Here is a 14,515-nt window from a genome sequence, read left to right on the forward strand (position 1 = left end):
GTGTACTTTTTATAGTAAACTGGGCCTTCCCCATAGCACATGTGGCTACTTCACTGCATTCCTATTGGTGGCGTGAACTTTGTTATTATGTATGCGATTTTTACGCAGGGTGATATAACACTTCGTGCAGGCCCTCATGAATATTTTCTGGCTATACTGGCACCGCAGTTATCCTACTTTGCACGGAAAGCTTTCTCATTTTCAAGGAAGCATCAGATACGATTGAGCCAGAGTGTCTGCGAACCGCTGGTTACTGCATGTCAGGGTGTAGATAATAATGAGTAACGTTCTTACCAAAGCAAAAGTAGTCAGCAGGCTCGTCTCTAGCAATTTGGCAGATTGTTCAGGCTTTCACAATTGCAAAGTTGAGCTTTGGTGTCAACAACCACTATCACTTTTTGCCCCTGATGCTGATATACTAGCAGTAGATGGCTTGATGCAAAAGGTCAACACCTGCCATACCACTGTTGTAAAAGGAAAGGAGTTTTGGCTTTAAAAAAATCTGTTTTTCTTGTGCTATAGGCAACCACCACTCTACAAAACACGTAGGCTCACTGCTGTTATAGTTGCAAGCCATAGTTACTATACTGTTGATCGTAGACTTCAATAAAAGCATGTAACCTATACTACTGAAGCAAGAATCGATGTTTCATGGCTGCTTCTATTTCATTCGCTTTCTTTGGCCCGAGTGGACACTTCCTAAACCCGTTTTGGCGAACGGTTCCTCTAGCCCTAAATTCCTCCCACTGAAGCGTTACAAGAATGTCTTGAGAGGTAAAACAAATGCAAAAAAAAAACATGAAATGGTCACTAAGCGTTGAAATCACCTCAGGTGACGACAGGACAACACGCGCTTCCAAAAGTTTCATATCTGAACTCAAGTACTTTCCGCAGACGGTGTCAATGGCATAACACTAACTGTCTGCTCTGCAGAACCTTCAGTTCTTATAACCAAACTTTATTACAACCAATTAAAATCATACCATCATCATACTTAAGACCGCTAGCGGCAAGTACAGCAGCCTTCGAGGCCTTGCTGAGCAGACAAAGTGATTTTTTCCCAAAAATTGGAAGGAACCATAAGATCTATGAACAGGAATAAATAGGCGCCGTTCTGCACACAGGAAGACCCAGTGTACTATAGAAAGTACAGCAGTATATAAATCATCACAGAGCAAAAAACGCCAAAGGTGCGGGACATTCAAAGCATCCGTTGTTTACTTTCGTCTTTCGTGCTGCTCTATACTTGAAACTAGCGTAATATGTACATTAATGTGGCCGTGAGAAAATTATAAACAAGCAACTACCGGTGCAGTTCATAGGAAACAAACATCCTCAAGTTTCACCACGGAAAGCGTACATACTGAGCAGAGGAAGTGCGCCAAATTAGTTAAGGGTGGTTGGCCAATCCCCTGTTGACCAAAGCATGCCCTACTTGATAAGAAAATTCCAGTCTTTGGTGGTGAAAGTATAAAAAAATTAACTGTACTTTTAAAAGTACGCTGGGCGCAAATGGGTTAAGAGGGTTTCAAATTGGGGTAGTTGGTAGTTGACATGGTCACACATACTTGCGCTTTTGAAAAAGACTTGGGACAACACAGGGACGACACAAACTCTGGTGCGCAACAGAGTTTGTGTCGTCCCTGTGTTGTCCCAAGTCTTTTTCAAAAGCGCAATAGACGATATGCGAAATAGCTTGGCGGTCTGGCAACACCGCGCCCACAACTTCCGGTTTCCATCTTGGCTCGGTCGAGCTCGTCGAGCTGGTGCATCGTTTGCTGTGCGTACTTTCTTCTTGCGAGTGGAATTTCAACAGGCAAGCTTCAGCTGCTGCGTTGTTTTCACAACTGATCTTTGACCAGATGTAGGTGCTTTCAATAAGTGCCAGCTTACCCCTACCGCTTCGCTTGAAGTCTGGCGCTGATGATCGCAATAATCGGCACTCGAAAGTGGGTTGCAAAGTCGAACCGTGACCGTGTGCTGTTGTCGTTTTAATGCTCTCATTAAAGCACCAGTTCAAACATCACGCATTATCATGGCTATTTTATTCTTAGGTGGACGCGAATTCATCTGGTAGTGCAGCGAGCGGTTATTATGCGGTGAGTGCGCACGTGTGTCGACAAACTTCTGTGACAGTGCGAACTTTCGTTCGCGCCGACGCCAGGAGCTTCGTGCATTGCAGTATAATCACACAAGACCCTTGACCAGCTGCGTAATTCGATTCCTTTACTGTAATGTGCAATGCGCATCCGCGGTTTTCAACGTCACCGTTTCAGAGCCCGGCGCCGTTTGTCTTTCGGTACAATTCGTTGAAACCGCGTCCTGCTTAAGACGCAGTCAGTCAGTCGACATCAACAAGAGGAAAGTAGGCATGCGCATATAATTCAAAATATTGTAAGCAAAGACGCAGCTTTTTTTTTTTCAGATAAGCACTGAGCGAGCCACCGCGGTGGCTTGATTAGAGAAAGATGCTACAGCTGTAGGTGCATGCACGGACTCGATACGCTGGTCAAGCTGTGTGCGCAGGGGCGAAATTAGCATGTTCGGTTGCTTCCGAAACTTAATTAGCTTACTCCTAAACTTGGACAAATGGCTTTGTTGCGAAGAAAGCTGTTGGAGCTTGCCACAACGATAATAAAATCTGATGGCCTGAAGCGTTTTCAGAACACTGTTGCACGTACTTTCTAGCTTAGAAATGCGTCCCTCCTTCATAATTAAGTAGCAATATTATTGGCTTCCTTTTTTTTTAGATTTTCGTCGGCACAGATATCGAAGGTATAGGAATCCTCAAGAAATAAAGCATTCGCACCTCAGTTTTTATACGCAATGTGCATTGCTTGACAAAGACTCCTTAACGCGCATAACAAATGCGTATGGTCCAGAGAGTTTGCACGCCCTTCTAAAACTAATTGGACACGAGAAAAACTTAACTGAACACGTAGCAAACTAAGCAGTAATCGGCATATGGCTCTTCGAGTGGACTTATTTCGCCACGGCACGAGCGATTGGCCACCCGCTCAAAAAAATTTATTTTTTATTTAGAACATACTGCAGGCCTACAGTAGGCCCAAGCAGGAGGGGCGAATACATAATATATGAAAAAAAGAACAGGTTTAGCAAAATTGAAAAAAGTTAAATACAAGTTGTAACACAAAATACAGCAATAAATACAAGGCTCAGATGCAAAATACAAAAAGTAAACGTAGAAATAAATGGCTCTCAAATTAAATGCAGTGAAGAAAACATAGAGTCAAAAGAATCAGCTCTGGTTAAGAGATCTGGCGGACACCTGTTCCACTCCTCAATGGTGCGTGGAAAAAATGAGTATTTAAAGGCGTTAATCCTAGCACTGTAAGGGATTAATGATTGTGTATGATGATTTCGTGTTTGGCGCGTAGTGTTAGGTTTGAGGAAGGGGTCTGCATTCATAGACAGTTTATGGTTTTTTAGTAAGAAAAGCAGTTTCAGTCTTTGAATTTTCCGCCGCAGCTGTAATGTTTCAATACCGTGAGTTCGCATGAGGGTCGTTGGTGAGTCAGTTACACGATACTTTGAAAAAATAAAACGGACGGCTTTGCGTTGAATCATTTCAAGGGCCTCGATGTTACGTTTAGTGTAGGGATCCCAGACGGTGCACGCATATTCTAGTGATGGTCTTATTATCAAAAAGTAGGTTAATTTTTTAAGTTCAGGTGGGGCAAGTTTTAGTTTATGTCTAAGAAAGCAGAGTTTACGAAAGGCTGAGGAGCATACGTTTGATACATGTTTATTCCAGCTAAGGTTTTTCGTTATTGTAACTCCTAGATACTTGTACTCGCTGACTTCGGTCAGAAGGTGAGATGAAATATTGTAAGGAAATGAGAAGGAAGCCTTTTTGTTAGTTATCGTCATGTATACTGTTTTCTCTAAATTTAGCTTCATGTCCCATTTATTACACCATGTATGTATGTTCTGAAGATTGGAGTTTAGTAAAACTTGATCATCTTGGCAAGTAATTTGGTGAAATAAAACGCAGTCATCTGCAAATAATCTAATTTGAACAGGGGTAGTTATAACGTTAATAATGTCATTGATATATATCAAAAAGAGGAGAGGTCCGAGGACGCTTCCCTGTGGGACGCCTGAAGTGACCGGCAGGTGGTTTGAATAGCAATCATCAATACAAACAAATTGTGTGCGGTGAGAAAGGTATGAGGAAATCCAACGAATTATGAAATTAGGGAGACCAATAAGTTCAAGTTTGTAAATTAGTTTGGCATGAGAAATAACATCAAAGGCTTTGCTGAAGTCTAAAAATATAACATCCATTTGACCAGCGCTATTTAGTACACTTGCAAAAGCATGAATGACAGAAGTTAGCTGAGTGACAGTGGAAAAGCCTTTTCGAAACCCGTGCTGATGGGAGGTAAGTACCTTGTTATCGTTTAGAAATGTAGTAATGTAGTTAGCTATGATATGCTCAGCAAGTTTGCAACATGTGGAAGTTATTGATATGGGACGATAATTAGCAATCAAGGCAGGATCACCCTTTTTCAGCACGGGCACAATCCGCGCTTTCCTCCAGTCGGAAGGAATGTTTCCTGTTTCAAATGATTTGCGGAAAATAACAACCAGGAACTCTGTGATGGCTTCTGCATAACGGCGCAAAAAAATATTTGGTATCCCGTCAGGTCCAGCGGACGCTTTAGGTTTGAGGTTAAGTAGCATGGAGAATACGCCAGATGAAGAAACAATGTCGGGGGTCGAGTTGGGAGACATGGTACTGGGTTGAACAAATAAACTATGATGGGAAAACACACTCTGAAAATACTTATTGAATGCCTCAGAGATTTGCGATTTATCAGCAAGCTGCACACCTTGACATGAAATGCGCGTAATTGCTTTTTTCTTTTTCGATAAAAATTTCCAGAACTTATCTGGTGAGTCACGAAGAAAATTTGGCAGGCTATGCTGAAAGTAATTTTGTTTAGCCTGGCGCAAAGCGCTTGTGAAGTTAGCCTGATGTATTTTAACTATATTTCGACAGGCACCCCCACGCGTCAGACGTTTGATTTTTCTTTTCAAATGTATTATTTCTCGCGTGATCCAAGGAGTTTTTTTACACGTTTTCTTTGTTCTATTAGGAATGTAGTTATCAATGCAGTACGTACAGATTTCTTTAAATTTATTCCAGAGTTCATCAACATTAGTTCCTCGAAACATGTCAAGGTGTAAGCTGAAGTTCTAACACACTTTCATCATTAGCTCTGGAGAAGTTTTTCACGGAAATAATTTTTGCAGGTTCACTGTCGACATATTGTTGAATGGGACAAGTAAAAACCACCATGCAGTGATCAGATAACCCAGTTTCAACTGAAACAGTAAAACGTTCTGTTTCTTGGCTGAGAAAGACGAGGTCGAGAATAGATGCAGCTTCACCGTGTATGCGCGTTGGGTGCTTAACTCCCTGTTGCAAATTATGAGTCAGCATAATATCACACATGTATGAAGCATTTATGTCATTGATTGTACTAGGGAAGGGACTATTCCAGTCAATATTTGGGAGATTAAAATCACCGACAAGGTATATTTTATCACGGCGAAATTTAGACGTGATCGGCCAGATCACATAAATATTGAGGTGGTGAATCAGGTGGTCTGTATACAGCAAAAAGCACAAACGATCTACCCCCGTACGACAGTTTTAAAGTCACACTTTCATGGTTAGCTATTTGCTGCAACGAGTGTGCCTCTGTGTTTTGATTCACCAGGACCGCTACTCCCCCTCCACGTGTTGCTCTATCACGGCGAAAAACTTGATAAGAGCGGGGGAAAACAGTTTCATCATCAATATCATCTCTCAGCCAAGTCTCAGTTATAACTACGGCGTGTGGATTGTGAATCAACAAGATAGCCTCCAAAGCCTCCGATTTATTTACAATACTACGTGCATTGATATTAAGTAAGCGAAATTCCTTAACACGAGGTTGTGAATGTCAGTCTCTGCTTTGATAACTGTTTTTATCAGCGAGTTGAACTCTGCTGTTATCGCTGTCATCCCAGGTGTAAAGCATTTTTTCGATTCGCAGCTTGTCATTTATCAAGGTAACTTTTTTTCCTTCATCCCTTTCTGTTTTTACGCTGTCCCACAGTAATTTACGCTTCCTAAGTGTGTTTCGTGAATAATCGTTCTGTATTGAAACATTACTGCCTTTTAGTTTCTTGCAGTTTTTAAAGAGTTCTTGCTTTTCGTTATAGTCCTGGAAGAACACAATTACAGGGCGGTTTGTTGCCTTTTTGCCCAGCCTGTGTATTCTGCCCACAGAACTGCAAGATACATTAAGCTTTTCTGCAAAAACTTCAGTTAGAACCTTCTTTTTCAAGTCAGCCTCAGATTCCCCGGGTTCCTCTTTTACTCCAAAAACAATAAGGTTTGAGCGGCGGCTCCTGTCTTCTAAATCAGTTATTTTCGCCTGGAGTTCATATATTGTTTGTTCTAGAGTGTCAATCCTGTTTATCTGCTTCTCCAAGGCTGTAAACCTTAGTCTCATATCATTCATGAGTTTTTCCATATTGCTCTGTTGCTCTCTCAAAGCAGTTACTTCAGTGGCTAGGCCTTTTTGCCCTTTAAGTAATTCTTTCAGCATTTCACTGGTATCCTTCTCTGTTACCTTCTCTGTTACGTTGTTCAAGTATGCGTCTATATATATTCACACCCGACCGGAGAGTTGATAAATGCACGAAATCGGCTTCTAATTTTGATCAGAGACAACAAAGGCTGTGGTCCCTATCTTAATTTAAACGCAAATCACCTCGAGAGATTTGTCAAAAATCAGCGCAGAATGCGAAAGCTGCGCACTGATCCGCGTGCTGACACATGATACCTCGCATGGCGTTTTGTATTACTAAAACGTTGGGACGGAGTAAAAAATAGAAAAGCGAAAAGCTCGAACGCACCTAGTTCTGGCACGCATCGTAGTGTCTTTTCACAGTGGAGAGGGTAGCGCAACACTGCATCGGCATTTTACTTTTCAAACGGAGCGCAGCCGTTTTAACCCAACGCTGGGCAGCGGTTTCGTTTTCTGTACCGTACCAACATGGAGGACTTAGTTCTCGGAGCGCCGAGAGATGGCGCTGCGCATTTCGCATATCGCTGAGCATGGTGGCTGAGCATGAAAAGCTGAGCATGGTGGCAATTGCCACCACCCCGTTTCAAAGGGGGCGCTCCTATCCATCCATCCATCCATCCATCCATCCATCCATCCATCCATCCATCCATCCATCCATCCATCCATCCATCCATCCATCCATCGTCTATTATGTGTGATCATTAGCTATGTACGTAGGTACATATACGTAATCAAACGAGTTGCTCGTCGCGAAAGGTCAGTTTGAAATGACGTTAGACGCGTACATGTGACTGAAACCTGCGTTGCGCTTAGACACATGACTGACTTGTTGGCTTTTCACGGCTCGACCTGTCTGCAGTGTCTCGAGTAGCCGATATCAGAATAAGCAGTGATTAGGCGCTCTTCGTGTTCCATTTAAAGAGCGCCCCTTAGTCAAAATTCTGCAAGCACACCGTTCATTGCTGTACCAACACCGGGACTAAATCGCTTCCGTGGCCATCAGCAGGCAGTCGTGCGAAGGCGATAAGGAAAAAAGAGTATGCCGCTACAAATTAACGCTACAAGCAATCCTCTTTTTGAGCGTTAGCTCTACTTTGTAACCGTTCGGCTGCTCTTGGGTGGGCGCCAATGATTAATTTGCTCCCTTAGTATAAAGCTTAGGTCAAGTGTGAATGCACTGTGTTAGTTAGCGACCCGAATTAATCAGCCTTAATTGTTTACTTACAATTAGAACCAAAGCCAATCATAACAGTGGAGCTAACGCTCGCTAACCAGGTTTAAAGGGCAACTGAAGCGGTTTTAGAATTCGATGAGCTTAAGGTCGCCGGATGTGCGAAATGTGCTGGTAAAGCATGCGAAATCGTTTTGCTCTAGCATTTGAAATGGTCGCGTAATCGCCAAATAAAGTCGTCGTCGTCGTTCAGGCTTCCCTGAAGTGCACAACGACGGGCAGAGGCTCCGATAAATACGTCACGTATGGCGGCACTACGTTTCCAGCGAAGAAACGGTTATTCCACGGGAGAAAACCGACGCTGCCGAAGTTTACGCTCACAATGCATTGTTTGGCGCCATCTGACGACGCACTGCAGCATGCAGGCGTAGGCAGCGGACATTGAAATTTCGGCAACAATGACGCCAGTGCCGAGTTTCCTGGCACTCCTCCAACGTAGTGAGGAGAAGCCTAAACATCGACGCGGTTTTAATCGACGATTATGTCACCATTTTAAATGCTAGTGCAAGAATACTTTGCATGGTTTATCTAGACGCTTGATAGATTCGAATTCTTGAATAACTTCGAATTCTAAAAAAAAAAAAAAACGTTCCAGCTTCCCTTTAACAGGGTTTAACCTTTGACGATTTTTCACCCCGCTTGCTCCGCCGGCCGCAGCTGCTGACTGGCGAGAGGCCTTTGCGCGCGTGTGTTCGTGGAGCGTCCCAGCTCACCTTCTGCTTGTTCCGCAGCGCGTTGTGTTGGTGCTCGGTGAACTCCCCGATGCAGTTGGAGCCCCACAGCAGGCGACTCATTCGCGTGTAGGTCACCGCCATGGTGGACACCGGCACCACGTACGTCAGCACCAGGAACGCCACGTTGTACCTGCACACGCACTGGAGTGAGACACCAATGGCTCACGGCGGGTTTTAGAAGGATCTAAATCTGCAGACTTCATCTACGATCTCCATACAAGCGAAAACGTTTTTTTTTTTATTGCGAAAGCAATACTGCTCGAGGTTTCCGCTCTTGGCCGTCGTCCCGGAGAATCCACCATCGACCTTTAGCGTGACCTATGTGTGACGTCATACCAGCTGTGGAAAAGCGGGGCCCCAGCTCGGCTCGTCGCGATCGTCCCAGCGAATCTTCCACGCGCCGCTGCCGTGGGGGAGGCGCTCGCTCTACGTGACCAGCCAAACCAGGCGCAGCCAGGGCTATTGCTTTCGCAACTTACCGGGCTTCACCAAGCTAAGCCTCTGCCAGTTTTTTTTTTTGTTTTTTTTTGCAGAAAAGCGCAGTCGGTATACTGTCTCCACTAATCTAATGACCGTCATAAAAAAAGTCTTCTAAATTATGATGAATCGCCATGAATTTTGCAAAAAACTTGGCAATTTTGCAAAAAACGCACTATAAAAGCCTACTCTTTGGATGCCAGCCATCGGTGTTTTGTCATGCAATCTGTGGGCAGGAATATTCTGCTCGTAACGTAACACCCCGGTGATACCACGCTTGATAGAGACCACGCCGCTCTGCGGCTGCTGTGAAAATCAGGGGCATCGAGCTTTACATAGCCGCCGCAAGGACATAGCAAGCCAGGTGATATAGAATGGCCCTCTCTAGGTACAAATTAAGCAACTTTTGTGATGTTATTGAAGCTTTAGGCAAGAAATTCCTGTCGCTGATGCCTGTTGCCTTACGAATGCGAAATTGTGCTTGTCGTACGTGGGAGTGAAGTGTAAAGCCCCGTGGAGATGTCAGACGAGAAATGTTTCGTTAACCCTCATAATCGCCATGTATGCAACTGTAAATGTGGCAGAGTCACAGCGTTTTGAGAAACTGTGCTGCCGCAATGTTATTTGTTTTTGTGCCATACAATTTTAGCGCGAGCCACATTGACATCTGAAAATTTTGAACCTCGTTGAACAAAAAGTAGCCAGACGACCACTAAATATGTCGTATTTCGGCGCTAGTTGTACGCTTAGCCTCTCTTTACTGTTATGATATTTCGATGAACGAGGAGAGATTAATCGCACGGTTAGCATGGAAGTCCGCAGCATTATTGATCGTCGTCTGGTTACACTTGCGCGCTATCATTTCGTTGATGAGGAATAGGTGTGAAAACGCACCGCGCAGACTGCAAAAATAGTTATCCATCTTTTTCAGGGTGACTGTCACTTCTTCACGGCTGCTGATTTCCTTGTGTATTGTGCTTCTGACATTACACGAGTACTAGCCTGGAGCAGCAGCATAGGCAATAACAAAGACCACCGTGATAGGTTCCTAGAGCCAACAAAAACTTGCAGCACAAGCAAGACAGCATTTGACACACAGCGAAGAGAATGTACCGAGTTAACAAGAACAATACAACTGGAGTGCTATAGACAATTTTGGTTCATCATAAACAGTTATACATACATTCTTGTACTTATTCTTTGAATGTTTAGTTCTGTCCATTAGTATGAAAAACAGTGCAAACAAAGGTATAAACTTAAGAGGAATAAAAAATTTGTACTGCTTGCAGTAGAAAAACAGCGACGCTATTAAGTCTTCTTCAGTTAGTGGTAAAACCTATGAAACTATTTTGTAATGTTAAAGGTATATCTGAATATCACAAATGACTCAGAAAAATACCAAAATAAACAACTGGAAAAATTCACACCGTTGCAAAATGTAAAAGAAAAAGTGCAAGCAAACAAGGGGGCGAAAGGGCAATGCCGTACACACATGCGACGTAACAGGCACCGGCATTGTACAAAACCGTGCATGAATGTTTGAAAAGAATATAGAATGTAAGCGTTTGCCTTTTCCAGGAGAAAACAGGGAAGAAGAACGCTCTATAATTTTAGTTAGACAATTAGGAACAAGCGAACTACGTAGCTGCACACCAGAATTTCTGAACTGCCAATGCAGTTCGTTCTTACTGAAGGTTTGTTTTGAGGTACGTAGTTTCGGAATTGGTACCACAATGTTGCAATACTTAGTATACCAACCTTTCTAATAAGGTTTCTCGTGTTCAACATTGTAGGACAAAAATGTTGAAAATCAAAAAATTGTAGGATACTGTTGTGGAACTATTGAAGGCAATGGTCTATTCTTCTGATACGTAGTAAAGTCTTTCCTTTAAAGTGTTTCCATCAATCGCATCGAACAGTTAAGATTGCCATAAAAAATCAATGGGAAACGCTTTTGACGATAGCAAAAAGGTAAAAAAAAATGCAAGACTGCCATCGGGTGACCTAGGGATGTATTGATTGTCATAGTAATCTTACGTTATATGAAAAAAATTGCGTTCATAAGCGGTTTCCCGCTCAAAAATGCTTTTGTTCAGAATTATTGGGTACGTGTTTCTCAACACACACATTCGTAAATAGAGAAGCTACGAATGAGCCTTGAATTTTTCTATCGCACGTATAAATTTTTCTGATCACATTTTGATGTAGCACCCCATACAGGTACACAGTAATGTAACTGGGAGTCAATAACAGCAAAACGTAACTGACGGTTGAGGTCAGGAGATTTGTTCGAACTTTATTAAGCAAGCATGCCATTTGTGCAATGCTACTTGTTACCAAGGTTACATGATCCGCCAGGCGTATATTTTCGTGAAATTTCATTTCCTAAAAATTTATTCTCGGAAGCTGTTTGTGAAGTCTGTATGAAAAATTTCAGCGCGTACGTGAAGGCGACCTTCTGTTGATAGGATCAAGCAAAATATATTTGGTTTTCTTCACACGAAACATAGTTGATTAGCATCGGGATCACTGAAATGGATTTTTGGAGCCATACATTTCTGGTAGAGAAGAGGACGGTAAGTCCTGATATGGCTGATGTCCCACACACTACATCGCCTTGTAAGTACCTGGTTTCTGCACGTGTTGCTTCAAATGATGGGGCAAGAGGGGATAAGTTTTTAGGGCGTGTGATTATCCGGTTTCATCGTCTATTGATTCTTCGTGCCTGAAGATGTCTATTGAAAAAAAAAAACCCAGATGAATGAGAAAAATAACTACTACTACTACTACTACTACTACTACTACTACTAATAATAATAATAATAATAATAAAAGTAGCGGTGTACTCCGTGCTACGCTTTCACTAGCCCATAGCAGGAATGCATGCGCGCCAAACCGTGTTTCCGCTTCCGAAACTTTCTTGCGCTGGCTCCTCTTCTGTGGTCGGAATTCTCGCCTGACGCTTCCTTTGGCGATCGTTCCGTTGGTTCTCTTCCGTGGTAAAGGCCTCGCCTGTCGCTTCCGTAGGCGATCGTGTTAGCGGCGAGTGGCAACGGTATACTTGTGCAGGGTTCCGTCTAGGTGGACGCCACTGTGTCAGGTCATAAACTCTCATAGGAGAGTCAGAATGGTCGTTCCCTCTCGAGCGCCACCGGGTCATTGATACTTCCACGCCGCAAGTGCACATCCACTGATTGATTCTGGCCCAGAACGCGTGCGCCCGCCTCTCCGACACGTGGCGCCATCTGGTGCCCTTGCGGCGACTTTTTTTGCAGATTTTCTAGAGTCACTGGACTCGAGAGTAGTGCACTGCACGGGCTCGGGCCGGCCCGAAAGCCCGGGCCGGAACATGATCTGTTTTGCCGGGCCTGGGCCGGGCCCGAGCCTGAAGTTGCGGGCCCGGGCCGGGCTCGGGCTTAAAGCTGCGGACCCGAGCCGAGCTTGGGTTAGTACAGAAACGGCTGGTGTCCGACTATTCATTCACTATCGGAAAGTGAAGTACACAACTGCGGTATTGGAGCAGCAACACGGATGAGCTATGGGTTATAGTACGCGCTGAGAAAAAAACAGCTTTATTCATTCAGTTATTTATTTATTTCCTTAATTCCACGCCACGGTGGCTTAGTGGTCAAGGCACTTAATTACTAAGCCGGGAAACCAGGGTTTGCTCATAGCCTCAGCGGCCGCATTTCTATTTCAGTGGCAAGCATGACAGCCATGTACTTCACAGTATCATTGCTCGTTGAAGAAACCCAGGTGGTCGAAATGATCCGGAGCCCTCTGCTTCGGTGTCTCTCACAGCCTGACTCCCTTTGGGCCCTTAAGCCCCAAAAACATAGCTTTTATTATGCAGCTATATTTTTCTAATGTGAGAAAATTCACAAACTAAAGCGCGTTTGGTTTTCTTTTTTATCAGCACCGGAACGTCTCGTAAATGATATAGCCACAAAAGCACGCGAGAGTTTGTAAATCTCATCTCATAACCACATCTCATCTCATAACCACATCTAAGCTTCCTCGCTTATTTAGCATGGTTGCCATGACAAGTGTTATGCCCTGTAAGTTATCACATGGTTCGCGCGTTATCTTCTGCTCCACCAGTAAAAGTAAAATTCAACCGGTCTCAATTTGCCATTGATTGATCGTCATCCCAAAACATACCTATACACTATTAGAAATATTCGGGAAGAACATATTAGTTTAGGATGTCATTAAGCGTAGAAAGTTGGGCTAGTTGGTTGGTAGTACTATTATGATACATTCCAGCGGCTAAAAAGACACGGACGAAGGTAGACGAGACAGGACGAACGCCGGCGTTCGTCCTGTCTCGTCTACCTTCGTCCGTGTCTTTTTAGCCGCTGGAATGTATCATAATAGTTTAGGATGCTTATCTTCAAAACAGACACCGTGAAATACTCAAGCCTTTTAGCTTTTCATTTCTAAGGCAACCAGTTCGGCTATGAGTTCAACCTGTGAGATCGTGTTCACTAAAAAAATGTAATTACACTGCTTGCTAGGCAGCTTTAATGTTTATACTTCGCGGGCGGCAAAATAGAACTGATTAAAATCATGGGGGAATGCAAGGTAGCCTATTACGCGCGTATGCAGCCCTCTTTATTTGGCTCTCGGAACTTGCGAGTTTATCTTTGCGCACCTATACGAGATCACTGTCCAAAAGACACGCCTGGCGAGCACTACTCTTAATCACTTCCTTCTGGGTTGAAAACAAGCAACTTTCTTCAAGCCAAACTGTGGGTTCAGAACCTTTGTCGGCCAGTTTCTTCGGTCTGCTTGCTCAGAATAAGCTGTATACCTCAAGCGTTACTGTGAAACGGGCCGGGCCCGGCCCGGCCAGGGCTCCACTCCGGGATTCACGGGCCGGGCCGGGCTCGCTAGAGCGATAATTTAGCGGGCCCGGGCCGGGCCCGGGCTTGAAGCCGCGGGCCTGGACCGGGCTCGGGCTTTATGTCTCGGGGCCGGGCCGGGCTTGGGCCTCAGATTGAGACCCGTGCAGTGCTCTACTCGAGAGTTCCTCGTACCGCGCGTCGCCTGCGCGCACGCGCTGGAAGCTCCTCTGGCTTGCCGTTGCCCGGTGCTACAACAACTTGTTTTGTGGCGATCTGAGTTTCCGCCTTCGGAACGTTGTCATTGTAGGTCACTATTTAAAACCACGAGTAGTTAGCAGTTGGTAGCGAGGTGCTGGAAGTAGTAAGAGAATATGTCTACTTAGGGCAGGTAGTGACTGCATATGTCATTTTTTCTTCGAACAGCCAATGACTGGAATGACCTGCCATCCGAAGTGGCGACCATCATCAATCGTGTTCTATTCAAAACCGCCATTGAAGACCATCTGTGTTCGTATTAACTTTTTTGTTTGCCCACCCCTCATGTAATGTCCCCTGTGGACCCTTGAGGAAACAATAAATAAAAAAATAAATAAAAATTCGGATCATGAGAGGGAAATA

The 14,515-nt window shown here is 44.1% G+C and overlaps 1 protein-coding gene across 1 annotated transcript in view; it reads right to left on the bottom strand.

The window, feature by feature from the left end:
* LOC149345182 (tachykinin-like peptides receptor 86C) overlaps nt 1-14,515 on the bottom strand; it is a 264,961-nt gene that overhangs the window by 66,687 nt on the left and 183,759 nt on the right. The window contains exon 3 of the mRNA XM_089547383.1: nt 8,553-8,703. Within this exon, the coding sequence (XP_089403509.1) occupies nt 8,553-8,703 (151 nt within the window). The remainder of the gene's footprint in view (nt 1-8,552; nt 8,704-14,515) is intronic.

This window comes from Amblyomma mixtum, chromosome 5, assembly GCF_055824585.1.
Source record: "Amblyomma mixtum isolate Tamu chromosome 5, ASM5582458v1, whole genome shotgun sequence".
Lineage (NCBI taxonomy): Eukaryota > Metazoa > Arthropoda > Arachnida > Ixodida > Ixodidae > Amblyomma > Amblyomma mixtum.